Source organism: Saccopteryx leptura, chromosome X (genome assembly GCF_036850995.1).
Source record: "Saccopteryx leptura isolate mSacLep1 chromosome X, mSacLep1_pri_phased_curated, whole genome shotgun sequence".
NCBI classification, from domain to species: Eukaryota; Metazoa; Chordata; class Mammalia; order Chiroptera; family Emballonuridae; genus Saccopteryx; species Saccopteryx leptura.
The window spans coordinates 1,227,392-1,253,488 of NC_089516.1; the positions used below are offsets into that span (position 1 = coordinate 1,227,392).

Genomic DNA, 26,097 nt, shown 5'->3' on the forward strand with positions numbered 1-26,097 from the left:
GGAGACACACAGAGAGAGAGACAGAAAGATAGATAAAGTCAGGGACAGAGAGAGAGAGACACAGAGAGACAGACAGAGACAGAGATAGAGACACAGAGAGAGAGATAGACACACACACACAGACAGAGAGCACCCTCAGCTATTAATAATATCCTTCACTAGGAATTAGAAAAACACCCTGTTTGTTTAGGTTTTTCTGCAAGTCAGGGTGTCACCAGGTCCTCCTCCTCCCAGTAAGACTCACAGCGGACTATGACTCAGCCATTAAAAAAAGGACCCATTTCACCATTGGCGACATCGTGGATGGACCTGCCGGGCATTGTGCTGAAACGCAGTGAGTCAGACAGATATGTGGTATGATCCCACTTATATGTGAAATCTTAAAAAAAACAAACAGACCCAAAAAAACAAAAAGAAATTCATAGGCACAGACAAAAGCTTGGTGGTTCCCGTAGTTTAGGGGTGTGAGGGGGTGCGGGCTTCACACGGAAGCAATTTTGATTTGTAAGATGAACCACGTCCCCGGGGGGGGGGGATGGATTATGTGGGGGCCGTAATATAGTAGTTACAATATAGTAACTTTAGATTTGAAAGTTGCAATATAGTAACTTTAGATTACAATATAGTAACTTTAGATTTGAAAGTTGCAATATAGTAACTTTAGATTACAATAGAGTAACTTTAGATTTGAAAGTTGCAATATAGTAACTTTAGATTACAATAGAGTAACTTTAGATTTGAAAGTTGCAATATAGTAACTTTAGATTACAATAGAGTAACTTCAGATTTGAAAGTTGCCAAGAGAGAACATTTGAAAAGTCCTGATCCCAGGAAATCAAAGGGTGTTACTATGCGGGCTAATGGATGCTCACTGGACTTACTGTGAGGCGGAGGGCAGAGCAAGAGATACATTTCATCACTATGTAATTTTTTAAATGGATTGATTTGAGAGACAGAGAGAGAGAGAGAGAGAGAGAGAGAAACATTGATTTGTTGTTCCATTTATCCATGCATTCACTGGTTGATTCTTGTATGTGCCCTGACCGGGGATCGAACCTGCAACCTCAGCAAAGCAGGATGATGCTCTTATCTAACCAACTGAGCTACCTGGCCCCAGGGCTACAATTTTCTTAATTTTTTTTTTTAATTTGTCAACTATGGAAATCTCTACCCTGTATAACAGTGAAATGCATAGTTAAATTGATAAATGACACTCTCCATTAAAGTGATCAATGAAATACAATTGATCCATTCGATAAGATTGATACAAGACGTAATTAGAGAATAAGAACTTGATCATAATAAATGAATTTATCATTGTAAACCTCAGTCCTTTTTCTTGGCCTCTCCCCCCGAAACTCCACCCCGAAGATGATACGATACAACGTATAAGATCGTGAATGTCTAAATCATTCCATTTTCCTTTAACAAGCTGATTTTCGAAATTGCTCTGCCACATACCAAGTATCATCCAACTTCTGTTTTACGGGGTAAAATTTAAAAAAAAGCCTTTAAAAGGTATTTTCAATTTTTTATTTATTCATTTTAGAGAAGAGAGGGAGAGACAGAGAGGAGAGACAGAGAGAGAGAGAAGGGGGAGGAGCAGGAAGCATCAATTCCCATATGTGCCTTGACCGGCAAGCCCAGGGTTTCGAACCGGCAACCTCAGCATTTCCAGGTCGACGCTTTATCCACTGCGCCACCACAGGTCAGGCTTTAAAAGGTATTTTAAAAGACCGTGGGCTAATCCTCTGATTACGCGTATACCCTCAGAATGGAACGCATGACCAGGCTGACGCCCTCGGTCTGTATGTTAGATGCCAATAACGAAAATGTACAAAAAACAAAGATGTGTGTGCTTTGGATAATGTTAGGAAGGTTCTTTTAAAAAACTTAAGACGGTTCCTTGAAAGATCAGCATGAATAAAGTAAAATGAAGTTCAGCTCTGAAGTGGGTGGGGGAAGGAAGTTAGTTTGGGGAGAGTTCACTTGTCTAGACACACACACTCACACACACACACACACACACACACACACACACACACACACACACACACACACAGCAGTGCGTACACGTTGTTGAGCTGACCAATATTCCATTCATTCTGCATGGTCCTGTCTTGAAAAGACCTAGTAGGCAGAGCCGGTATTTTTAGAAGCGCAACAATGTTCCCTTCTGTGAGTTAAGGTACTAAGCCTTCCTCTGTGCTATCAAAGAGATACAAAGACACAATCAGGGCAGAGAAAGCAGCGCACAGGCAGCCCTGCCCCCCACACAGCAGGGAAATGGCCTGGGATTCCTGGCTCAGCCCCAGCTCACAGCACCGGGGGGTGGGGGGGTGGGGGGGGTGGGGGGGTGTCCACAAGCTCTGAATGGTGCGAAGGCAGGGGCCGGTCCTCTCGTGTCCCCAGGGTTAGAGCACGCACCGGCCAGGTCAAGGGGGGGGGACATGCACAGTCATAAAATATGCGCACCATGGGAGGTCGTTGATCGTGATGTCACAGTGCCCCTCCCCCCATAGGACAGAAGACGGACGACTCCCTTTTAGATTGTTTTTTTTCCAGCCCGGCCCAGCTGACGTCTAGGGCCGGCAGGTTCTGTATGGTTGGAGGGCTCAGTGTGTGTGTGGGGGGGCTGTCATGCATCCTTGGTCTCAACCCACAACATGCCAGTAGCATGTCACCTCCTAATGTGATAACCAGAAATGTTTCCAGAGGTTGACAAGTATCTGTGGGGGACAGAATCACCCTTTTCTGAGAGATAGATAGATAGATAGGTGGGTAGATGGGTAGGGTGGATGAGTGGGTAGATGATAGATCGATAGATAGATAGATAGAGAGATAGATAGATAGATAGATAGATAGATAGATAGATAGATAGATAGATAGATGATAGGTGAGTGGGTGGATGAATGGATGGGTAGATGATGATAGATAGATAGATGGATACATGTGTAGATGGATGAGTGAATGGATAGATGGTAGGTAGATATATAGCTATATAAATGGTGGGTGGATGAATGGATGGATGGATGGATGGGTGGGTAGATGATAGATAGATAGATAGATAGATAGATAGATAGATGGGTGGGTAGGTGGATGAATGGATGGATGGATGATGGATGGATGGATAGGTAGATGGATGGGTGGATGGATAGATGATAAGATAGATAGTTGGTGGGTGGATGAATGGATGGATTTATAATAGATAGATAGATAGATAGATAGATAGATAGATAGATAGATAGATAGATGGATGAACAGGTACATGAACGGATGGATTGAATAGACACAAGCCTGACAGATTACATAAATAGATAAATGAATGGATAATAAAGACATGGATGCCTCATAAACAGTTGTACAGATAAAGTAGAGCTGTCTGCCCGTCTGTGGGAGTGAGAGCGAAAGAGAGAATAAACATCTCAGATATTGAGTCAGGTTTCTCAACCTCTGCTGACGTCTGGGGCTGGTGACTCCCTGACGTGGGGCGCCCTGTGCCCTGTGGGGTGCTGAGCAGCCTCCCTGGTCTCCCCTCACCAGACGCCAGCAGCAGCAGCAGCGTCACCCCGCCCCCAGACCCCCCCCCCCTGAGTTTTAACAACTGTAACATCTGCAGACAGTGTTACGTAGTGAACCAGCAGCACCACAGAGTGAGCTTTGGGAGCATCTCTGCTGTCCCATTCCAGAGCCACAGACCCAGCGGGGGCCACGGCCAGGCCACCACCTGCGGCAAGCGCGTGTTCCGTGGTATCTAGTGTGGGGGGGCGGCCACCACAGCGGACAGATAGAGGGGGCCATGCAGCAGCTCACACTCCATTGTCCAACCATCGACCGCCCGTTCAGGAATGTCTGTTTGGCAAAGCCCGCCTCTGACCAAAAGCGGGTTCTCCGGTCTGTGTTCTGAATACCATCCAGCTGTACGTATCTGTGAAAAAGCCGACATCACCAGGCGAGACCCTTCCCCAGCCGGGCTGACATCCTGCTCTATCTGGGCAGCTCTCTCTCTCTCTCTGGGTCCGAAACATCACAGGCCCGCCCGAGGGTGGTCCCCCCTCCCCGAGGTCACATCCGTGAGTTAAGAGGCAGGGACCTCAAGAGCTCTGCCCCGTCCTGAGGACATCGGAAGACAGGTGGGTGCGTCGTTAAGGAGCATGAAGGCTGGGGCTCCCCTTGGCCGCAGGGTCAGAAGAGAGACAGAGTTCGGAGAAAACCAAGCAGCCAAGAGAAGCCGCAGTGAAGGATAAAGACTCCCCGCCCGCCTGCCCTGTGTGCTGAGGGGAGAGGTTAGAGGTGGCGGCTCAGGCACGGGGCCACCTCGGAGACAGCTGGGACCCCCGAGGGCGGAGGAGCCCTGTCCAGAGAAGGAAGGGGTTTCAAAATGGTCCCGGGGGACTCGTGATGTTGTCCAAGGGCAGCAGGAAGTCACTGGGCGGGTCTCCATCGTGCACGGTTTTATTCGGCTGTAAAGATTTCTCCAAGCTCCCCCCGCCCCCCTGGCAGGTAGGCAAAGGCCTGTTGGGTTATATATCCGGTTTGGAGAACTGGAGGGCGCGTTCCACCATGAACCCCGTGCAGAGACAGCAGGGGCCACGAGCTTCCCCCCGAGAGGCACAGGTCTCAGTCCGAGCCCCCCGGCCTCTGTCAAGGTGATCTTTGGAAATAGAGTCTGTGCAGAACGGATAAAGAAAGGGAGGAAGGAAGAAAGGAAGAAAGGAAGGGAGGGAGGGAGGGAGGGAGGGAGGGAGGGAGGGAGGAAGAAAGGAAGGAAGGAAGGAAGGAAGGAAGGAAGGAAGGAAGGAAGGAGAAGGAGGGGAGGAACAGAGAGAGGGAGGAAGGAAGGAAGGGAGGAAGGAAGGAAGGAAGGGAGGGAGAGAGGAAGAAAGGAAGGAAGGAAGGGGAAGGAGGGGAGGAACAGAGAGAGGGAGGGAGGAAGGGAGACAGGAAGGAAGGAAGGAAGGAAGGAAGGAAGGAAGGAAGGAAGGAAGGGAGGAGGAAGGGAGGAAGGAAGGAAGGAAGGAAAGAAGGAAGGAGGAAGGAAGGAGAAGGAAGGAGAAGGAAGGGAGGGAGGGAGGGAGGGAGGAAGGAAGGAAGGAAGGAAGGAAGGAAGGAGGAAGGAAGGAAGGAGGAAGGAGGGAGGAAGGAGGGAGGGAGGGAGGGAGGGAGGAAGAAGAGAGGAAGGAAGGAAGGAAGGAAGGAAGGGAGGAAGAAAAGAGAAAGAAGGGAGGGAAGGATGGATGGATAGAGGGAGGGATGGAGGGAGGGGGGGTGGGAGGGAGGGAGGGAGGAACGAAGGAAGGAAAGAAGGAAGAAAGGAAGGGAGGAAGGAAGGAAGAAAGGAAGGAAGGAAGGAAGGAAGGAAGGAAGGAAGGAAAGAAGGAAGGAAGGAGGGAGGGAGGGAGGGAGGGAGGAAGGAGGAAGGGAGGAAGGAAGGAAGGAACGAAGGAAGAAAAGGAAGGAAGGAAGGAAGGAAGGAAGGAAGGAAGGAAGGAAGGAAGGAAGGAAGGAAGGAGGGAGGGAGGGTGGGAGGGAGGAGGAAGGGAAGAAGGAAGGAAGAACGGAAGGAAGGAAGGAAGGGAGGAAGGAAGGAAGGAAGAAAGGAGGGCGTCTGATTTTATTCACTGCTATTAACAGAGAGATCCTTTGATGTCTGAGGCCGCTGTCCAATGCCGTCCTCGCCGGCACCTGTGGCTACGGAAGACGAAACGAAGAGAAGTTGACTCAGATAGAAAAGTCCGAGCCTCGGTCACCCTCCCTGGCCACGTGGGGTGGGGGGTGACCAGTTATGAGGACGTGGTCATTGAGCCAAGTGGCGCCGGAATGGAAGAATGACCAGAGGGGGCCCTGACCGCTGTCACCAGCAGAGACAGATGGGTCAAGAACGAGTCACATCACCGTGCCGGACGCGTCAGGCCACCGTGTGCAACTGCTGACAGCACGCTGTGTCGATGAGGGAGCCGGGCTCACAAGCCCACCATGCTGCTCCCCAGCCGTTGAGAACTGTCCCTGCTTCAGGCCTGGGGACACTTACCCCTCGACCCTCCACTCGCTGTGGCTCATACCAAACAGCATTAACGTGGTCTGACCGTGCCAGCTGCAGAACGGTGAGGCCACTCCGATGATATTGCATGAAAAACTGGGCGGCATTGGGAAGACTTCCCGTTGGCCAACGGTTGGGTTTTTCCCCAACAGAGAGCCCCTCCTAACGGCTGCTCTTCCAGACATCACTGGGGCATTCTTCTAGCTGACCTCACGCTTGGCCGATGGTCTGGCACCCTGGTCTGGCTGCATCAACATCCTGGGGTCCCCACGGTGTCCCAGGGGCCGGGCCAGGTATGGCTGCTTCAGAGGGACATAGAACAGAGACCGGGGCACCCTTCACCCCCGTTCCTGTCCGCCTCAGGGGTCCCCACGCTTTCACTGCCTTGAACCCGGAACGACACGGGCCGCCCAGAAACTGGACACCCTCTAGGGGTCCCTCCATCACACCCGGGCGACCCCCTCCCGTTTCAACCATCTCGTCCCTGCATTAGCCGCGCATGGCGTTCCTCGTCTTCAAAACGCCACAGACATCTCAGCTAGTATGCGATCCACCCATTCGTTCTTTTGTGTGTGTGACAGAGACAGAGAGAGAGAGAGAGAGGGACAGACAGGGACAGACAGGCAGGGAGGGAGAGAGATGAGAAGCATCAATTGTTCGTTGCGACACCTTAGTTGTTCATTGATTGCTTTCTCATGTGTGCCTTGACCGCGGGGCTACAGCAGAGTGAGTGACCCCTTGCTCGAGCCAGAGACCTTGGGCACAAGCTGGTGAGCTTTGCTCAAACCAGATGAACCCGTGTTCAGGCCGGCGACCTCGGGGTCTGGAACCTGGGTCCTCCGTGTTCCAGTCCGACGCTGTATCCACTGTGCCACCGCCTGGTCAGGCTGTCCACACATTTCTGGTATCTAACCTACCTTTGCTCCCTTCCATCTTCCACTCACATGATTTGATTCCAATCTATGGTGTCTAAATTTCCACTGGAAGGTCAGTGCTTCCTGCGTCTGTCTCCTCCCCTTCCTTCTTCCTTCTTCCCTCCCTCCCTCCGTCCCTCCCTATTCTGTCCTTCCTTTTCTCCTTCTTTCCTCCCTCCCTTCCTCCTTCCTACCTTCCTTCTTTCCTTCCTTCTTCCCTTCCTTCCCTCCCTCTCTCCTTCCTTCTTTCCTTCCTTCCTTCCTTCCTTCCTTCCTTCCTTCCTTCCCTCTTTCCCTCCTTCTTCCCTCTCTCCCTCCCTCCTTCCTTCCTTCCTGTCCAGTGAGGTTCTACCTGAATTGGACCCATGACTACCCATCTGCTATTAAACCCCCCATTTCTCCTCGGCACGTTGGAAACAGTCCTTCTCACATTCCCGTGTTTGAGTAAGAAAAAGAAAGGTGATTTGTCAGGCTGTGTTTTGAGAAGGAAGGAAGGGAGGGAGGGAGGAAGGAAAAAAGGAAGGAAGGAAGGAAGGAAGGAAAAACGGAAAGAAGGGAGGAAGGAAGAAGGAAGGAAGGAAAGAAAGAGGAAGGAGGGAAAGAAGGGAGGGAGGGAGGGAGGGAGGGAGGGAGGAAGGGAAGGAGGGAGGAAGGGAAGGAGAAAGGAAAGAAGGAAAGAATAATGAAGGAAGGAAGGAAGGAAGGAAGGAAGGAAGGAAGGAAGGAAGGAAGGAAGGAAGGAGGGAATAAGTGAAGGAAGGAAGGAAGGAGAAGGGTTCACGTTCATCAGGGACGCTAAGGTGAAAAACAGCACTTCAAGCCATCACCTTCCAACCCAACGGGGCGTCTCGTTTTTCTGAGAATTGGATGGAGACAGCGATCGATCGTCCACTGACAGTTGGGTCAAAACCGTCTCCGCAGGGGACACTCCTTTCAAAAGGCAGTTCTGAACCCCTCCCGTCTCGTCTCGGGAGCGCCTGGCCCTGCAGAAACACGCGGAGGACCCTGAGCAGCGCTGGTCCGTGGGGCAGCGTCCCCGGAGCGTCACCATGCTCACAAGGAGAGCAGCAAAAACTGGAGCACAAGAGCAAGCAGAGCCCAGGTCGCCCCGTGGTGAGCAAGGACGTCGGCACCCCACAGGGAGCCCCGGGGAAACGGCACCACAAACCCACGCCAACGGAGACAGGCTGGCGAAGAACGTGTTCCCATCTGGCCGTGACCTCAGAGGTCCCCCTCTCACGTCCTCAGGGAATCCCCCAGGGACCCCAGGACCCCCGTTTGGAGAACGACTTTGATACCGGTGACGGGCGGGCTCTGGCTCCCTCCGCACCACGGAATAAACCAGCTCTTGGAGTGTTTCCCGTGAGCCACCGTTGTGCGCACGTGACAAAGATACCAGTTTAGCATCTTTTTGCTTTACGCTCGGCGAAGATGTCTTTTCGCCTCTCTTGGGGTTTCCAACTGGCCCTTTGCACTCAGGTTTGGAATGGGTTTTTTTTTTTTTTGTATTTTTCCGAAGTTGGAAAAGGGGAGGCAGTCAGACAGACTCCTGCATGTGCCCGACCGGGATCCACCCGGCATGCCCACCAGTGGGTGATGCTCTGCCCATCTGGGGCATTGCTCTGTTGCAACCAGAGCCACTCCAGGGCCTGAGGCAGAGGCCATGGAGCCATCCCCAGCGCCCGGGCCATCTTTGCTCCAATGGAGCCTCGGCTGCAGGAGGGGAAGAGAGAGACAGAGGTGGAGAAGCAGATGGGCGCCTCTCCTGTGTTCCCTGGCCGGGAATCGAACCCAGGACTCTTGCACGCCAGGCTGACGCTCTACCACTGAGCTGGAATTTTTTTTTTTTTTTTTTTAGTGACCACTGAAGAGCCCAAGGCACTAGATCCATCCGGCCATTCTGCAAGTCTTGCAGGGCTGACATCTTTCTGACCGACGGTCGGCACCCATGTGTTTACGACTTCCTTCCGCTGGAAGAGTTTCTCATGCTTCCTGTTTCTGATCACATTCCTTTTTTTTAAATGTATTGGTTTTAGAGAGGAAGAGAGAGAGAGAGACAGAGACAGAAACAGAGAGAGAAATCCATTTGTTGTTCCACATACTGGGTGATTCTTGTATGTTGCCTCGACCGGGGATCGAACCTGCAACCTTCGCACCTCAGGCCGAGCCCCCGTCACCAACCAACCGTTGAGCCCCCCAGCCAGGGCTTCAAATCACAACTCGTTCTCTAGGACCCAAAGCACCACTGGAGGATGTGACTGAAAAATAGGCTCTTCCCTCATCAATTTTCCTCTACTCTTTCTTTCCTGTCCTTGGGGACATCCAATTCCCATCACACGTAACCCCCTGACTCTAATGGCAGAGCTGAGACGCCGTCTCCCAGGAGGGTCTGAAAGGGCAGGACTTGAGGGTCCCAGACACGAATCCTTTTCTTTTTTTTTTATTGATTTTAGAGAGAGAAGAAAGCAGAGAGAGCGAAGCACCGATCTGCTCCCGTCTCTGTCCTCAGTGGGAATTGAACCGGCAACCTCTGTGCTTCAGCACGATGCTTTAACCCTGGACGTTCTTCTTAAACATGTCCCCGCGTCCCTGACGGAGGTAAAAAGCCACCACCCCCCCAGTCTTCACGCGACACAGGTAACTGACGAAGTCCCAGGTGAGTATGCAGAACCCAGACATCTACCACGAAAAAAATGTGGCGTGAGCCCGTCTGACTCCCTGTCTGTCTATCTGCCCGGCCAGAGGGAGAATAAAACAACAGAACCTGACTTATATATATTTACCCGAAGCACATTTTCATACAAGCCCAGTCACGGAGCGCCCGGGCCAGGTCGAGGCACGCCACCGCCGACCCGGTTCAAAGCAAAGGCCCACGCCCACGGAAAATTAAAAAGTCAATAAAAGGACAGGTCGGAATTCCCCAGCCGGCCCTGACAGAAGCCGCTCTCTCTCTCCGGGTCTGAACACCGCCCCCTTCCCGTCAAACAAACAAACCCGCCCCTGTCTCCATCTGCTGGTCCACAGGGAGCCCCCTTCCCCGCCTTTCTGCAAGGCTTGATTTCCTTAGCTGGAGCCGGAATGTGACCATTACCCTGCTTTCTACGTTCTTTTTTTTTTTTTGTATTTTTCTGAAGCTGGAAACGGGGATAGACAGTCAGACAGACTCCCGCATGCGCCCGACCGGGATCCACCCGGCACGCCCACCAGGGGCGATGCTCTGCCCCTCCGGGGCATCGCTCTGCCGCGACCAGAGCCACTCTAGCGCCTGGGGCAGAGGCCAAGGAGCCATCCCCAGCGCCCGGGCCATCTTTGCTCCAATGGAGCCTTGGCTGTGGGAGGGGAAGAGAGAGACAGAGAGGAAGGAGGGGGTGGGGTGGAGAAGCAGATGGGCGCCTCTCCTGTGTGCCCTGGCCGGGAATCGAACCCGGGTCCCCCGCACGCCAGGCCGACGCTCTACCACTGAGCCAACCGGCCAGGGTCCCTGCTTTCTACGTTCTTGTCATCTGGTGGCATCTGCTGGAATTCACCGATGTCTTTTCTGTGCTGTAAAGGAAGCCCAACCTCCACGCACATCGTGATTTTTCAGGACGGACGGAGACTTTCCAGAGGAATAGGGTACCCAGCACCGTGGAGGGGGGGGCAGGGGAGGCAGGGCACGGGTTCACGGAAGGGAGGGGGTTCCCCATCCCGGGCACACCGCACAAGAATGCCAGGCACAGGGGGCTGGGGCCCGGCTGTGGGTCTCCGCGTCGACCACCGCCGAAGTCAGAAGAATCGTCGTGTTTCCGACCGACCTTCGGAAGGGTCGATGCCCAGCCGTCCAACAAAATACGTTTCTGTGCTCACGCACGTGTGTATACGCTCTGTGTGTGTGTGTGTGTGCGCGCACCCGTCACGACTGTGGGCGTCAGCGTGCGAAGAAAAGCGTGCAGCCCAGTAAACCACCGACTAAGTGACCAGGTGGACTCCAGGTGTGCAAAGGAAAGGCATCTCCATCCTATAATACAGGAGGTCGAGGAGCCAGAGGGCACAGGACCCCGTGCTCGGTCTTCCTGGCATCTCGGGTTCTAAGCGGGGGGTTCTAAGCTGACGGGCAGGGCGCAGTCAGCGAGCGCGGTGGGCAGGGGGGGAGAGGTTGGCTTAGACCCCAGGGTTATTTCACGTGGGATTTTACATGGAAAAGGGTGACCGGAACTGACAGTAGCCAGGAGAGACCCAGTTCTGGTGCAGATGGCAGAGGAGATGTTTTGCTTTGTGTCTGTGACGGAGGCTGGATCTTCGCAGGAAGATGTCCGGCGTGTTGATGACGTTGTGAAGGATGTTGGGTTACATCCGGGGGGGGGGGGGGAGAGAGAGAGAGAGAGAGAGAGAGAGAGAGACTTCCACTCATGATAAAGCACACACTCAGAAGGACAGGCAGCCGGGCACATGAGAGAGGCTGCAGCCGGCTCTTAAAAGACGGACACGCATCACACTGGGCTGCCCTGGTCACGGCGGTTCAAGCACCAAAAATGATGATGTTTCCTGGGCGCTTTTCCTGGGTTTCCAAGGTCCCCCCTCTCACGCTCCAAGAGGCCGCTGCCGGTCCCGATCAAAATACAACACGTCAGCCCCGAGCAGGCGGGCAGCTTACGGCATGAGAGCATCGTCCTGATATGCCAAGGTTGTGGGTTCGATCCCCGGTCAGGGCACGTACAAGACTCAACCACTGAATGCAGCAACTAAGTGCAACAAAATCGATTTCTCTCTGTCTCTCTCTGTTTTCAGATCAATTAAAAAAATTTTTTTCTCTTAGAGAGAGAGAGACAGACAGGAAAGGAGAGAGATGAGAAGCATCAACTCAGAGTTGCAGCTCCTTAGTTGTTTACTGATTGCTTTCTCATATGTGCCTTGACCAGGGGGCTACAGCAGACTGAGTGACCCCTTGCTCAAGCCAGGGACCCCCCTGCTCAAGCCAGCGACCCCCTGCTCAAGCCAGCGACCATGGGGTCCTGTCTACAATCCCGCGCTCAAGCCGGCGACCTCAGGGTTTTGAACCTGGGTCCTCAGCATCCCAGGCCGATGCTCTATCTACTGTGCCACCACCTGGTCATGCTAAAAAAAAAATTATCAAATGTCCAAACTAATGATGTCCAGACAATCAATATAACGTCCGCAGAGGACACCTGCCCCACGCCCTGTAGGAAACTTTACCTTGTGATAGGAGTCGCATGGACAGGGCTCTCTTTTCTGGTCTCTGGTGGAAAAACCCATATAGATTTCCGAGTGGGAGGAGGAGGGTAACTGGTGCCCGCAAAGGAGATGAACTGTGGAAGGCGAATCGTTTATTCAATCGTGGGATTACCCAGTGGGCAGCGCCCCCTGGACGCCCAGGGTTTATTTATTTATAAAGCCTTGCTGGTCTTTGTGAAGTCCACCCTGGAAGGGAACCTAGGCGTGAAGTCCAAGCCTGAGGAGGGGGGGGACGCTCAGAACTGGGAGCCGCCTCCCACGGGCGAACCTCTGCCCCGTCTCGGACACCACAGGCCTGCGGGCGGGGGAGGCGTCCGTGTTTTGGAACGCGCATCCCCCGTCACCAATAAACACCGTTTCTTCCCAGGGACGCACGCTGGTTTGCTGGACACACGCCCGGACCTCTCCAGGTTAAGTCCGTGCCCCCCCCCACTGCCCCCATCCAACCACGATCCAGACGCCAGGGGGACGTCCACGTCAGGGCCCCGCCCCGGGGACGCTGAAGGCGCGGTCACGCCCCCGTGCACCCACGCTGGCGTGCCATCCGGGGGCGTGGGAAAACGCGCCCACCGTCAGGAGCGTCTCAGAAGCCCTCAGAGCGTCGTTTGTATTAGTATTACTTCATCGCGTGGGAACTCGGAAGGCAGAGGCTGCCAAACTTATTAAAAGAAAAAAAAAAAAAAAGTGGTAGCGTGATCAGTGAATTAACCAACATGCTCCAGACGGCGGCGTGTGACCATTGTACCGTCGTCCCCGTGAGCTCCCGTGTCTGGGTGACAACAGCTGTGGTTTGGAGACAGCTCGGGCCACCCTCTTTGGGGGTTTGTTTGTTTGTTTGTTTTTGTATTTTTCTGAAGCTGGAAACGGGGAGAGACAGTCAGACAGACTCCCGCATGCACCCGACCGGGATCCACCCGGCACGCCCACCAGGGGCGACGCTCTGCCCCTCCGGGTGTCGCTCTGTTGCCACCAGAGCCACTCTAGCGCCTGGGCAGAGGCTAAGGAGCCATCCCCAGCTCCCGGGCCATCTTTGCTCCAATGGAGCCTCGGCTGCGGGAGGGGAGGAGAGAGACAGAGAGGAAGGGGGGAGGGTGGAGAAGCAAATGGGCGCTTCTCCTATGTGCTCAGGCCGGAATCGAACTCGGGTCCCCTGCACTCCAGGCCGGCGCTCTACCGCTGAGCCAACGGGCCAGGGCCGGGACACACTTTTTGGGAGGGACTGTGTCATGTCATCTTCGAACCAGCCTGTGGCTGGGGCTCCCCTGTGCTGTTGGAACGGGTTCTCCTGCCCCAGCATTAGGGGCGAGGGGGACCCACAGTGGGAGAGGGGGGACAGTGAGCCCTCACACAGCGGACACACCAGGCAGGGGAAGACACAGACGTGAGGCCCTCGATGAACTCAGTGGACGCTGTCCCTGGCACACACGGACCCACCCTCACAAGGACCCCCCAGCTGCGCGCCTCACCGATGGGAACCCCCCCTGGGCGCACAGGGCCCACCTCTGCGTCCTCGCCATGCCCCTCCCCCCCCCATGCGGAAGCACAGGTCAGCACGCGCTGTCCACTCGGTCACCCCCTCCTAGGACGCCCACGCCCCGTGGTTAGGACCACCCGTGGGCTAGTTTCTGCGGCCGAGGAGAAACAGGGTGCGCGCATGCTGACTACAGAGCCCGGTCCACTGTCCGTAAGCGGGGCGATCATGTTGGCTTCTCTGGGGGGTTGGGGGACCCATGGAGCCACAAGGTGCCTCATAAGAGGAAGAGAGGAACGAGAGAGAAAGCGGGAGGAAGAGGAAGGCTCGATCCAACCTCTCTTCCGTACGAGATACGAGAAGGCATTCTAAGCCAAAAAGAACGTGGACGCTTCTAGAAGCTTCTGGAAGCTGGAAAGGACAAGGAAGCGACGTCCAGCCCTGTTCACACCCGGGCTTGAACCCTCAAAGATCCATTTATCACCTAATAAAAGCAGGCGGATTTAAACTGTTAGGTTGGGGGGGAGGCAAGATTGGCGGGAAGGACGGACCCTGAGGGAGACCACAGGAGGACGCAAAGGTCACACGGCCATCTGGGGGGGGAGGGAGGGGTCGCCGCTCGCACCGACCTCAGCGTGGGAACCGGGAGGTGGCGCGTGTGGGGTTGGGGTGAACACGCTGGCGGGCTCAGGAGACGCCCCCTGAGCAGCGGGCTGCAGGCGCATGGACACCCACACGGTGTCAACCAGATGATGACGGTGATGACGATGGTGATGACGCCTTGGAGAGGGTGGGCTTCCTCCCTGGGCAATGCCGGGGGGACTACTGTCCTCGGTACTCACGGAGAGGAGTCCCAAGCGGGAGAAATGGAAACCCCCCTCATTCTTTTTTTTTTTTTTTTGTATTTTTCTGAAGTTGGAAACGGGGAGACAGTCAGACAGACTCCTGCATGCGCCCGACCGGGATCCACCCGGCACGCCCACCAGAGGGCGACGCTCTGCCGCAACCAGAGCCATTCTAGCGCCTGAAGCAGAGGTCACAGAGCCATCCTCAGCGCCCGGGCCATCTTTGCTCCAATGGAGCCTCGGCTGTGGGAGGGGAAGAGAGAGACAGAGAGGAAGGAGAGGGGGAGGGGTGGAGAAGCAGATGGGTGCTTCTCCTGTGTGCCCTGGCCGGGAATCGAACCCGGGACTCCTGCACGCCAGGCCGACGCTCTACCACTGAGCCAACCGGCCAGGGCCTACACCGAGCCTTTTTCAGGAGAAGAAGGTTGGTGGGAATGTCTGACCGCCCACTGTGGACACTAGCGGGGACTTTGCAGGGCATTGGGGGGATGCCGTGCTCCCGCCTGGTCACACAGACGTGGCCCCAGACATGACCCCCAGACGTGACAAAAAGCCGCCTGTCCATGGCCATCGAGCGAGAAGGGGGGTTCGCGTGACATGAACACCAGGCGTTTGAGAGCCAGAACCCACACAGGATACCCCCAGGAAGGGGCCGTACCCCTCACCTACACACCCATCACCTCCAGCAGGGACAGAGGGTATTTTTGCCACAGGCACCATCTGAAGCAGTGGTCCCCAACTTTTTTTGGGCCACGGACCGGTTTCATGTCAGAAAATATTTTCACGGACCGGCCTTTAGGGTGGGACGGATCAATGTATCACGTGACCGAGACAAGCGTCAAGAGTGAGTCTTAGACGGATGGAACAGAGGAAATCTGGTCGTTTTTTAAAAAATAAAACATCGTTCAGACTTAAATATAAATAAAATGGAAATAATGTAAGTTATTTATTCTTTCTCTGCGGATGGGTACCAAATGGCCCATGGACCGGTACCGGTCCACGGCCCGGGGGTTGGGGACCACTGCTCTTAAGGGACAAAGGACCAGGAAGGGAGGAACAGGGCTCGCGGGCAATGGGTGACTCAGAGGACAGCAGGCAGAGTGGATCCTTCAACGACACCCACAGTCTCTCATCCGCTGTCAGTGGTCATGAGAGGTCCCTGCCTCCTGGTCGGAACCCTAAGGAGTCAACGCAACCCAATGAGACGCAGAACTGTGGGGACCGGGGCACCCCTGGGTGACTTGCACGGCTCATGGGTGTCATGGTGTGAAGAATTGTGTCCCTTTCTTTATCCAAAAAATATGTCCATGTTTCGGTCCCCACCTCTAGGACCTCAGGTGGGGCTGTATTTCGAAATGGGTTTATAAAACGGTGATTTAGGTGCAATGAGGTCAGTAGGGAGGGTCCTGACCCCACAGGACCGGGGTCCTTATAAGAAGAGGAAGTGAGGACACAGACACACACAGAGGGATGGCCGTGTGAGGACCCGGGGAGGAGACACAGACACACACAGAGGGACGGCCGTGTGAGGACCCGGGGAGGAGACACAGACACACACAGAGGGACGGCCGTGTGAGGACCCGGGGAGGAGACACAGACACACACAGAGGGACGGCCGTGTGAGGACCCGGGGAGGAGACACAGACACACACAGAGGGACGGCCGTGTGAGGACCTGGGGAGGAGACACAGACACACACACAGAGGGACAGCCGTGTGAGGACCCGGGGAGGAGACACAGACACACGCAGAGGGACGGCCATGTGAGGACCCGGGAGAAGACACAGACACACACAGAGGGACGGCCGTGTGAGGACCCGGGGAGGAGACACAGACACACACAGAGGGACAGCCGTGTGAGGACCTGGGGAGGAGACACAGACACACACACAGAGGGACAGCCGTGTGAGGACCCGGGGAGGAGACACAGACACACGCAGAGGGACGGCCGTGTGAGGACCCGTGGAGGAGACACAGACACACACACACAGAGGGACGGCCGTGTGAGGACCCGGGGAGGAGACACAGACACACACAGAGGGACAGCCGTGTGAGGACCTGGGGAGGAGACACAGACACACACACAGAGGGACAGCCGTGTGAGGACCCGGGGAGGAGACACAGACACACGCAGAGGGACGGCCGTGTGAGGACCCGTGGAGGAGACACAGACACACACACACAGAGGGACGGCCGTGTGAGGACCCGGGGAGGAGACACAGACACACACAGAGGGACGGCCGTGTGAGGACCCGGGGAGGAGACACAGACACACGCAGAGGGACGGCCGTGTGAGGACCCGGGGAGGAGACACAGACACACGCAGAGGGACGGCCGTGTGAGGACCCGGGGAGGAGACATAGACACACACACAGAGGGACGGCCGTGTGAGGACCTGGGGAAGAGACACAGACACACACAGAGGGACGGCCGTGTGAGGACCCGGGGAGGAGACATAGACACACACACAGAGGGACGGCCGTGTGAGGACCTGGGGAAGAGACACAGACACACACAGAGGGACGGCCGTGTGAGGACCCGGGGAGGAGACATAGACACACACACAGAGGGACGGCCGTGTGAGGACCCGGGAGAAGACACAGACACACACAGAGGGACGGCCGTGTGAGGACCCGGGGAGGAGACACAGACACACACACATAGAGGGACGGCCGTGTGAGGACCCGGGGAGGAGATACAGACACACACAGAGGGGCGGTCGTGTGAGGACCCGGGGAGGAGACACAGACACACACACAGAGGGACGGCCGTGTGAGGACCCGGGGAGGAGACACAGACACACACAGAGGGACGGCCGTGTGAGGACCCGGGGAGGAGAAGGCGGTCTGCACGCCCAGGAGAGAGGCCCCAGCGGGTCGTGGGTGAGAAGCAGAGATTTGTTTGCTTAAGGGGCTCCATCTTCCAATTCCATTTTCCACGAGGAAGTTAACGGGACACCTGCCTAGTCCAAAACAGGGTTCCAGCCGCCCGATCCATGCGACAGGACTGGACCCGGCCGGGGGGCCGTGGAGAAGGAAGGAAGAAGACCCAGGTGTCTTCAGTTCCCAGCTGGGAAGCCCCACCCGGGCAGGGAGACAGCGGGTCCCCCTGCCCCCAGGTGTGGATGCAGGAATGCAGGCACGTCAGTCACTGAGTTCCAGGAGGCTGTGCTTTGTGAACCACGGCAGTGACGTCACCCCTCTGCCCACGGAAGCTCGAGAATGTCACCGTTGGCCACGCTTCCTCGGTGGCTGAGAGGGTTTGAGGGTTTGAGACGGGGGTGGGGGAGGCAGTCAGTTAGCAGAGAGCCCCTGGAGGGACGCTGCTGTCTGATCGCAGCCACGCCCCGGAGGGGACACCACAGGCAGGCAAGGGGAAGCGGTCCCTGCAGGGCTGCCCCCACAAGTCACTGAGCTAAAGAACCGACAGAGTGGTCCCCTGTCCTCCCCTCTCCCCTCTGGGGACAGCCTCAGAAAAAGGGCGCCTGCACTTCACACTTAACAGCCTGAGCGGGGAAACGGCGGGGCGGGCGGAGACTTCCCAAGAAACTCTGAAGAAAGAGGAACCTGGCTTATAACTGGAAGTGGGAATGGTGACGTGGTGGTTGTCTCAAAAATAAAAAATAAAAAAAAAATTAGGGGGAACTACAGAGAAAGCCCCAGGGCGTGGCTCCCAAGGGGACTGCAAGGTGTAGACAGAGAATTCTTTTCTTTTTTTTTTTTTTTGTATTTTTCTGAAGCTGGAAACGGGGAGAGACAGTCAGACAGACTCCCGCATGCGCCCGACCAGGATCCACCTGGCACGCCCACCAGGGGCGATGCTCTGCCCCTCCGAGACATCGCTCTGTTGAGACCAGAGCCACTCTAGCGCCCGGGGCAGAGGCCAAGGAGACATCCCCAGCGCCTGAGCCATCTTTGCTCCAATGGAGCCTCGGCTGCGGGAGGGGAAGAGAGAGACAGAGAGGAAGGAGGGGGGGAGGGGTGGAGAAGCAGATGGGCGCTTCTCCTATGTGCCCTGGCCGGGAATCGAACCCGGGTCCCCCGCACGGCAGGCAAACGCTCTACCGCTGAGCCAACTGGCCAGGGCCGAGAATTCTGAACTGCGTTTTTTCCCAGGAAGGACGCTTGAAAGCTCCCCCCCGCCCCCCGTGCGTGATCTCCACGGGAGTGGGAGTGGGAGGGGAAGCAGAAGGTTGGGTGTGTGTCACGCGGTATTTCTGCCCCTTCCTTCCTGCAGTGGCGAAGGTGGTGGTCCCGCTGGCTGGTGGTCCCCAGCTCTGCAGGGACACGCCCAGGGCAGGAGGGGGGGGGAAGGTGCAGGTCTGAGCTCACTTCCGATGAGGTCACAGCCCCATCCACATACAGGACCCAGGCTGCGCCAGGGAGCGTCTTCCCTACACTCACCCACAGGGGAGAAGGGTGTCCCTCCTTCCCCCAAGGCGTTCCGGGATGTGACAATGTGGACAACACCACCTTTGTCCCCAGAGCCAAGAGCTCGGAACCAAAGCGAAGCAACAGGTGACAAGCAAAGGCAGTGCCAGGGCGTGAGCGTGAGTGTGGCCGCAACGCGGTGTGTGGGGCACGGAGCCCTGACCCCCGGCCTGGCCCGGCGGGTTGGCATTTGGAGGTGGGTCATCACAGAATCCTCATAAAAGAATGTCTTTATCGGAGCCCCCCCCCGGGGGGAACACGGGGTTCCCTTTCTCTGCTCTGCACCGCGTGAGGACCAGCCAGAAGGCAGGTAGGCAGGCAGGCGCGGGCAACACGGCAGAGAGAGTGCTCCGGCCACGCCCAGACTACGCTGGCACCGTGGTCTCTGACTTCCAGCCTGCGGAACTGTAAAAAATAAAATAAAATGAACCCACAGGGTCACAGCCTCCCGGTTTATGGGACATTTTGTCACAGAAGAGTCCCAAGTTGGCGGCCGCGTTGGGACAGGGGGCCGTCACCCTGGGTCACACCAGGGGAGCCAGGTGAGGTGTCCGGGCATGCTAGGAGGAGGGTGCACCCCAGCTCCATCGAGTCCTGCAGAAGACCTTTCCAACTCAACCAGTGACAGGTGCATCCTTGCAGGGTACGTACGCCCGGGCTCACGGCCGTTCTGTGGTTCCAATTCCCCTGGTTCTGCCAGGGAGCTCAGCTCAGCTGGGCCCCTCAGCTGGGCCACTGCAGGGGTCACTCCCAGCCCGGGCCACTTAAGGGCCCATGGAAGGGAACCCAGAGCAGAAGACGGAAGCCCAGACCGACAGGTGGGCAGGAAAATGCTCACGGGCGCTTGAGAGAGAAGGTTCCTCATTAACCGCTCGTCGAGGGTCTCCTGGGTTTTAACGAACCACCATTTCTAATCTCGTGACATGTGGTAGTAAAATAATAATCATCATGATAATAATAATAACAAAATAATAATAATAAAAGTATCGAGTGTATATTTTTTGATTCGCGCCACCGTCCACGCACACGGGCAGACAGGGACCAGAATCGCAGGAAAACTGGGATGCAAACCATTTCCTCTCTCTGAGGGGCGGGGGTGGGGTGGGGTGGGGTGGGGTGGGGGTGGGTGTGGCTCTGAACCTGAGCTGCTGCTCCATCGACGAAGTCACAGTTCAGCTGAGATGTGCCCCAAAGTGTCCTCTGCACTTAAAAAAAAAAAAACAAAAAAAACGCCTGACCTGTGGTGGCGCAGTGGATAAAGCGTCGACCTGGAAATGCTGAGGTCGCCGGTTCGAAACCCTGGGCTTGCCCGGTCAAGGCACATATAGGAGTTGATGCTTCCAGCTCCTCCCCCCCCCTTCTCTCTCTCTGTCTCTCCTCTCTTTCTCTCTCTCTGTCTCTCTCTGTCTCTCCCTCTCCTCTCTAAAATGAATAAATAAAAAATTTTAAAAAGCACCACCGTGAGAGTTTTTTCACCAACGCCAAGCCCAGCGTTGTTCTAAACTCCTTTGAGTGTGTGGAGAGGGGGTCCCTCTAGACAGCGGACAGTTCCCCAGAAACCAGAGCCCAGAATGAGGGCAGATGAGCCTCCCCCCTCTCCCCACGAGCTGACCTTCCTTCCTACCCTCCTTCCTTGGACCCCAGGGCACGCTGGCCACCCCTGTGGACGGACTCAGCCGTCCACTTCCAGCCGGGGTCTGGGGCTGCTGCTCTGTCCTGGATGGTCCTGCTGTCCCCAGAACTGCACGCAGGGAAATGCCACATCATCGCACCTGTGTTCTGCTGATGGTGAGTCAGCAATTCTGTCCCCCCAGGAGGGGTTCGGGGGGCACCTCCCCGTTGTGCCCGGCTCACAGGCAAAAGGACTTGTCCTTCAGAGAGCCAGTGGCGCTATAGCACGAGCTGAGTTCTGCCCCTCCATCTACCCCCTCTCACTGGACTCCTTCTAGAAGTTTCTGGCGAAGGGGAAGAAAGGTTCACGAGGAGGGCGGGGGGGTATCCGTGTGCGCTTGTTTGTGTTGCGCGTGGGTTGGTTTCGCCCCGTGGAGATGATAAGCCGTTTGCTCAGAAGGAAAGCTGTACACAGACGCCTCCGGAGTCCCACGGAAGGGAGACACCCGGGATCCGTGGAAAGGGACGTCGGTCGTCCTGCGCTGGGTTCCAGACGCGGGGGAGGGGGGGAAGGGGGGAGCCCAGCCTTGCCCCCCCCCTCTCTCCCAGGTGCGTCCACCTCATCGCGCTTTGTGGAATGAGGTGTCCTTGCAAGAGGCGCCGTCTCAGAGACCCGACGGGGGCAGCTTGGAAAAGATTGCGACACTTTTTTGTTGTTGTTGTTATTTTTTTTCTGAAGCTAGGAACAGGAGAGACAGTCAGACAGACTCCCGCATGCGCCCGATCGGGATCCACCCGGCACGCCCACTAGGGGCGATGCTCTGCCCCTCCGGGGGCGTCGCTCTGTTGCAACCAGAGCCACTCTAGCGCCTGGGGCAGAGGCCACAGAGCCATCCCCAGCTCCCGGGCCATCTTTGCTCCAATGGAGCCTCGGCTGCGGGAGGGGAAGAGAGAGACAGAGAGGAAGGAGAGAGGGAGGGGTGGAGAAGCAGATGAGCAGATGGGAGCTTCTCCTGTGTGCCCTGGCCGGGAATCGAACCCGGGACTTCTACACACCAGGCCGGCGCTCTACCACTGAATCGCGCGGCTAGGTGAGCCTGTCTCCAATATTCCGGGAGGAAGTTTAGGTCAAAAGGCTGCAGAAAAGGTCACCGAAGGTTGGAAAGGGAGGGTGGGGCGTACGCACACGGGGTCTGGGTCCCTCCGTCCCCCCTGCCTGTCCACTGCCATCCGACACAGGGCGGCCAGAGTCTCCGGGCACGCCCCCCGGAGAGCCCACGGGAGATTATCCCACGTGAGCAAGCATCCCGTCTCCATCAAGAGAACAGAAGAGGAATGGAGGAAAGAGGTCACGCCCCGGCCCCAGCCCCGCCCCACCGGTCCCCAGAGTGGGCGACATTCTATTTTTAACAAACGAGATGACTCACGGGGGGGCACTGATGCCCGCTTGGCACCAGGCACGGGGCGCCAGACGAGGTCACGTTGGCAGCCCACCCCTCCTGGCCCCTTTCACAATAGACCCGAGCGCCCTGCCCACAAGAAACATAAGGGGTGGCGGGTCCTCCAAAAAGTCCGCCTTGTTCCCCGCGTCTGCACCTCCTGTGTAACTAACCGACCCCCAAAGACAGCCAGCTTTCACATCGTTGCACGATGGAGTGGGCGCACTGTGCCTGCAGCTGGAACCCAGCCTGGTGTGAGTGCTTCCCCGTCCTAAACGCCCAGCGCAGGACGAGGACTTCCCTTTCCATGGATCCCGGTGTCTCACTTCCGTGTGACTTCCCTGTCACAGCCAGCCCAGCAGAGCTTCAGAGATGGGAGAGACAGGGAGGGAGACGGAGGGGGGGCAAGGAGGAGGAAGAGATTGATGGGCAGAGATGGAGGGGGAATGCAGAAACAGGGATAGATAGATATAGTTGGATGGTGGGAGGATGGATGGATGGATGGACAGATAAACAGATGGGTGAGTGGATGATGGATGGATGGATAGATGGATGGATGAAAGGATGGATGAAAGGGTGGATGGATGGATGGATGGATGGATGGATGGATGGATGGAATGGTGGGTGGATGGGTGAGTGGTTGGAGGGGCAGGTGGTTGGATAGGTAGGTAAATGGATAGATGGATGGGTGGATGATGGGTGGATGGATAGATGTGTGGGTGGGTGGGTGGGTGGGAGGATGGATGGATGGATGGATGGAAGGGTGGATGAAAGGGTGGGTGGGTGGATGGATGGATAATGGATGGGTGGATGGATGGATAGAGGATGGATGGATGGATGGATGGATGATGGATGGATGGATGGATGAATGGATGTGTGGATGGTTGGAAGGGTGGATGAAAGGGTGGGTGGGTGGATGGATAATGGATGGGTGGATGGATGGATGGAATGGTGGGTGGATGGGCGAGTGGTTAGAGGGGCAGGTGGTTGGATAGATGGTAGATGGATGGGTGGATGGGTGGATGAATGGAAGGGTGGGTGGGTGGATGGATGGATGGATGGATGGATGGATAGATGGATGGCTAAATGGGTGGGTGGGTGGGTAGATGGATGGATATGGGGAGAGAGATGAAGTCAGAGATAGAATGGGAAACAGAGGGTCCCTTCCACACCCTCCTTCCCAAATCACAGTCCCTGGTGAGCCCTTCCTCACAGCCACTACGCCTGGGCAAAGAGGCCCCTGAAGGAGATGAGAACACCCAGGGACACCAGTGGTTTCTGGGTCAGTCTGGCTCTGGCTTTGGGTACTCCTGAGCCTTAAGTGCCAGGACCTCATGACCTTGAGTCCACAGTTGCCCCTGCTTCCCCTGTCCAAGCTGGGGGTTGGCTAGAAGGAACCCAAACACCCCACAATCACCCTCATTACCTCTTCCACCAGGCTCATCTAGCCAAACAACAGGTTGGCACAACCCCTTGGCAACAGTTGCCAGGGAGCCCCAGGGTGGCTGGTGCGCAAAGCTTGAATTCAGCGCCCCATGGGGAGCGGGGTGGGGGTTGGGATCTTCTGAGCACCTCAGGGGGGGCTCCACAAACCGGTTGCGTTACGGGGATCCCCGCGACAGAGAAGTGGAAACTGAACTTTTCCAGCCGCCCGGTTGAGGGTAGAGTTTAAAGGCAGAAGACAAAAGAAAAGAAGCATTTCGTGGAAAAGGGCCAAGTTTTAGATGCACACGCGTGCGCGCGGATCCAGCAAATGTCTAATCCATCGCCAAAGGCCCCCAGCCCAGAGCGGCACCGGACACCTGCTCCCCGCCCCCCCCCACCAGTCGCAGTTAGGACCAAGCTCCCCAAGAGTGTCTCCTGCCACTGGGCACAGGAGAGGTGGGCAACCGCCTCTGTCCAGGGGGTCCCTGCCCGGGAGGACGCGCGACATCCCCCCCATGTGACGTCGAGGGGCTCAAGACACCACGGCGGTTTCCTGGCGGGCGGTCTTAAACGAAGCTGCCTTTGGAAGCGCCAGCCCGAGGGGGTACTAGCTACTCATTGCAACTCTCGGGGCGTCGGTGTGGGGCAGAGGACGCGGCCAGCCGGAGCAGGCGGGGCCCGGGCAGAAACGTCCCCGGGAGGCGTCCGGGCGACGACACTCGGGGCCCTTTGTCTGACGCCTGCCTGCGTTCCCGGCAGCACCCAGCGACCCGGCGGCCCCGGGTCTCAGCTCCTCGTACTCACCCACGGTGGCCAGCGTTTCCAAGTCCTGCAGGCGGTAGGCGGCCGACTCCGGGGAAGGCGCTTCGGCGTCCGGCAAGTGCGCGGGGGTCCCGTCGGGGGTCTCTCCTGGGCTCTCCGGAGGGTCGGAGTCCGCCGGAGCCGGCGTGGCCAGCCCGGGCGCTTCCATGAGGACGCGCTCCAGTCCCGGGCCACGGGGCGAGGGGGGCCGGGCTTCCCGGGACGGAGCCTCGGAGGGCGGCGAGGCGGCGGCATCAGCGGCGCCCACCCATGCGCGCTCCCCGCCTCCCGGCCCGGGGCCCGGCGCGACTGGCGGGGCGGCGGGGACAATGGCGGGGCGCGGGGCGGCGTTCACTGCAGCAGCAGCAGCAGCAGCAGCAGCCGGTGGGAGTAGCCGGCGGCCTGGCGGGGCGGGCACCGCGGGCCCGGCGGTGGCGGCGGCGCAGCCTCCGAGGGGGGCGCGGCCCGGGTGGGCGGGGGCGAGGCGGGGTCCCGGCCGCGCGCGCCCGGCTCCCTGTTCATTCCTCGTGTCCCGAGTCCGCCGCCGCCACCGGCGCGCGCAGGCTGAGTGCGGGATAATGGGGAAGCGGGCGGAAGCGGCCTGGGCGGGGCGGCGCGTTCTCCCCGCCTGCCCGGGCTCGGCCCGCTCCGCCCCCGCCGAGTCCCCGCCCTGGAACTGCGAGGCTCGGGGCGTGGCGGCTGCTCCGGCCACCCAGCGTCGAGCGGCTCTGGGGAGGTGCCCACGCCCCCCTCGGCACGCCGGGGAGCCCCAGGGTGGGGTTCCTGCCGCGCTCCCCCTCGGAGGCTGCGCCGCGCGGGCTGGCCGCCGAGATCGCTGCGCCCCAGCCCGGAAAGTTGGAGGCGGGGCCGGCTTGGGGACGCACAGGGCGTGGCTCAAACCGAAGTAAACTTAAAAAAAAATAAAACTGAACGTGCGCTTCAGGGCGGAGGGGACGTTCGGCGCGCCGCGGCTGGGCCGGGTCAGCCTCTCACTGTGGGACTCCAGCGCGGCGACACGCTGACTGCGCCGCCGGGCTCGCGGCGCGCGGGACCTTCCGAGGCGCTCGCTTCTTTACGCCTTCCTCTAAATCCGTAATTATTTATATTTCAAAAGGACCGTTAAAAAAAAAACAAAAAAAAAAAGACTAAAGAGACTCAGATTCTAGAGCGGGAACAACCGAAGGCGGCGCGCGCGACTTGATGAGCCACGGCCCCACGCGCAGCGGGGACGGTTGGAGATGCGCGTGGGATTCCCTCCCGGACGCATGTGAATTTCAGACACGCGAGAATAATAATAATAATAATAATAATAATATACAGACTTTCTCCTAGCGTGTGCTTCTCCCGGCCCATCTTTATAGATAGATTTAGATGAATAGGGTGTGTCTGAAATTCTAATAGAACGAGACGACCGGTGTTTTCAAAGGGCACTTTTTTCCCTTTGGGGGTATCTGGTTACAAGACGGCGGGCTGGGCTTCCGCGAGCCTGGCGCGGCCTGGAAGCTGCCGGTCCTTCCTAGCCGGGCCCCGGAGGCTGCCCCGGATGCCGGTGCGCGCGCCTCCTTTTAGCAGCACGAGGGTCGCGTGCCCGCCTCCTTGTTTGGAGGGGCTTTCAGCGGTACAGCCCGTGGGTGCTCGCGGCCGGGCGGGGGCAGTTTCTCAGAAAGGCAAGGCCGCGTGCGTGCGTCTAAACCAGAACTTTCGCACGGAAGCGGATTGCAGAAACCCGGGCAGGGCCAAGACGGAAGGGGCCCCAGGAAACCAGGTCCCGGCTCTGGGTGTGGTTCTCTCGCCCCGGGGCTGCCAGCCCTCGCCCCACCCGTCATCGGCACGTTGTGGGTGGCGTGTTCCCCGGGCGTGGCGCCGCCGGTTCTGCACTCTCGGGTTGCC

At 57.2% G+C, this 26,097-nt stretch overlaps 1 protein-coding gene and 1 non-coding gene across 2 annotated transcripts in view; both read right to left on the reverse strand.

Annotated features, from left to right (window-relative positions):
- Window positions 1-24,853, reverse strand: part of PRKX (protein kinase cAMP-dependent X-linked catalytic subunit) — an 81,277-nt gene extending 56,424 nt beyond the window's left edge. The window contains exon 1 of the mRNA XM_066356232.1: window positions 24,211-24,853. Within this exon, the coding sequence (XP_066212329.1) occupies window positions 24,211-24,376 (166 nt within the window). The 5' untranslated portion in view covers window positions 24,377-24,853. The remainder of the gene's footprint in view (window positions 1-24,210) is intronic.
- Window positions 18,512-18,587, reverse strand: TRNAG-GCC (transfer RNA glycine (anticodon GCC)). Its single transcript has one exon. It is a non-coding gene; the product is annotated as a tRNA-Gly (tRNA).
- Window positions 24,854-26,097: the final 1,244 nt, after the last annotated feature.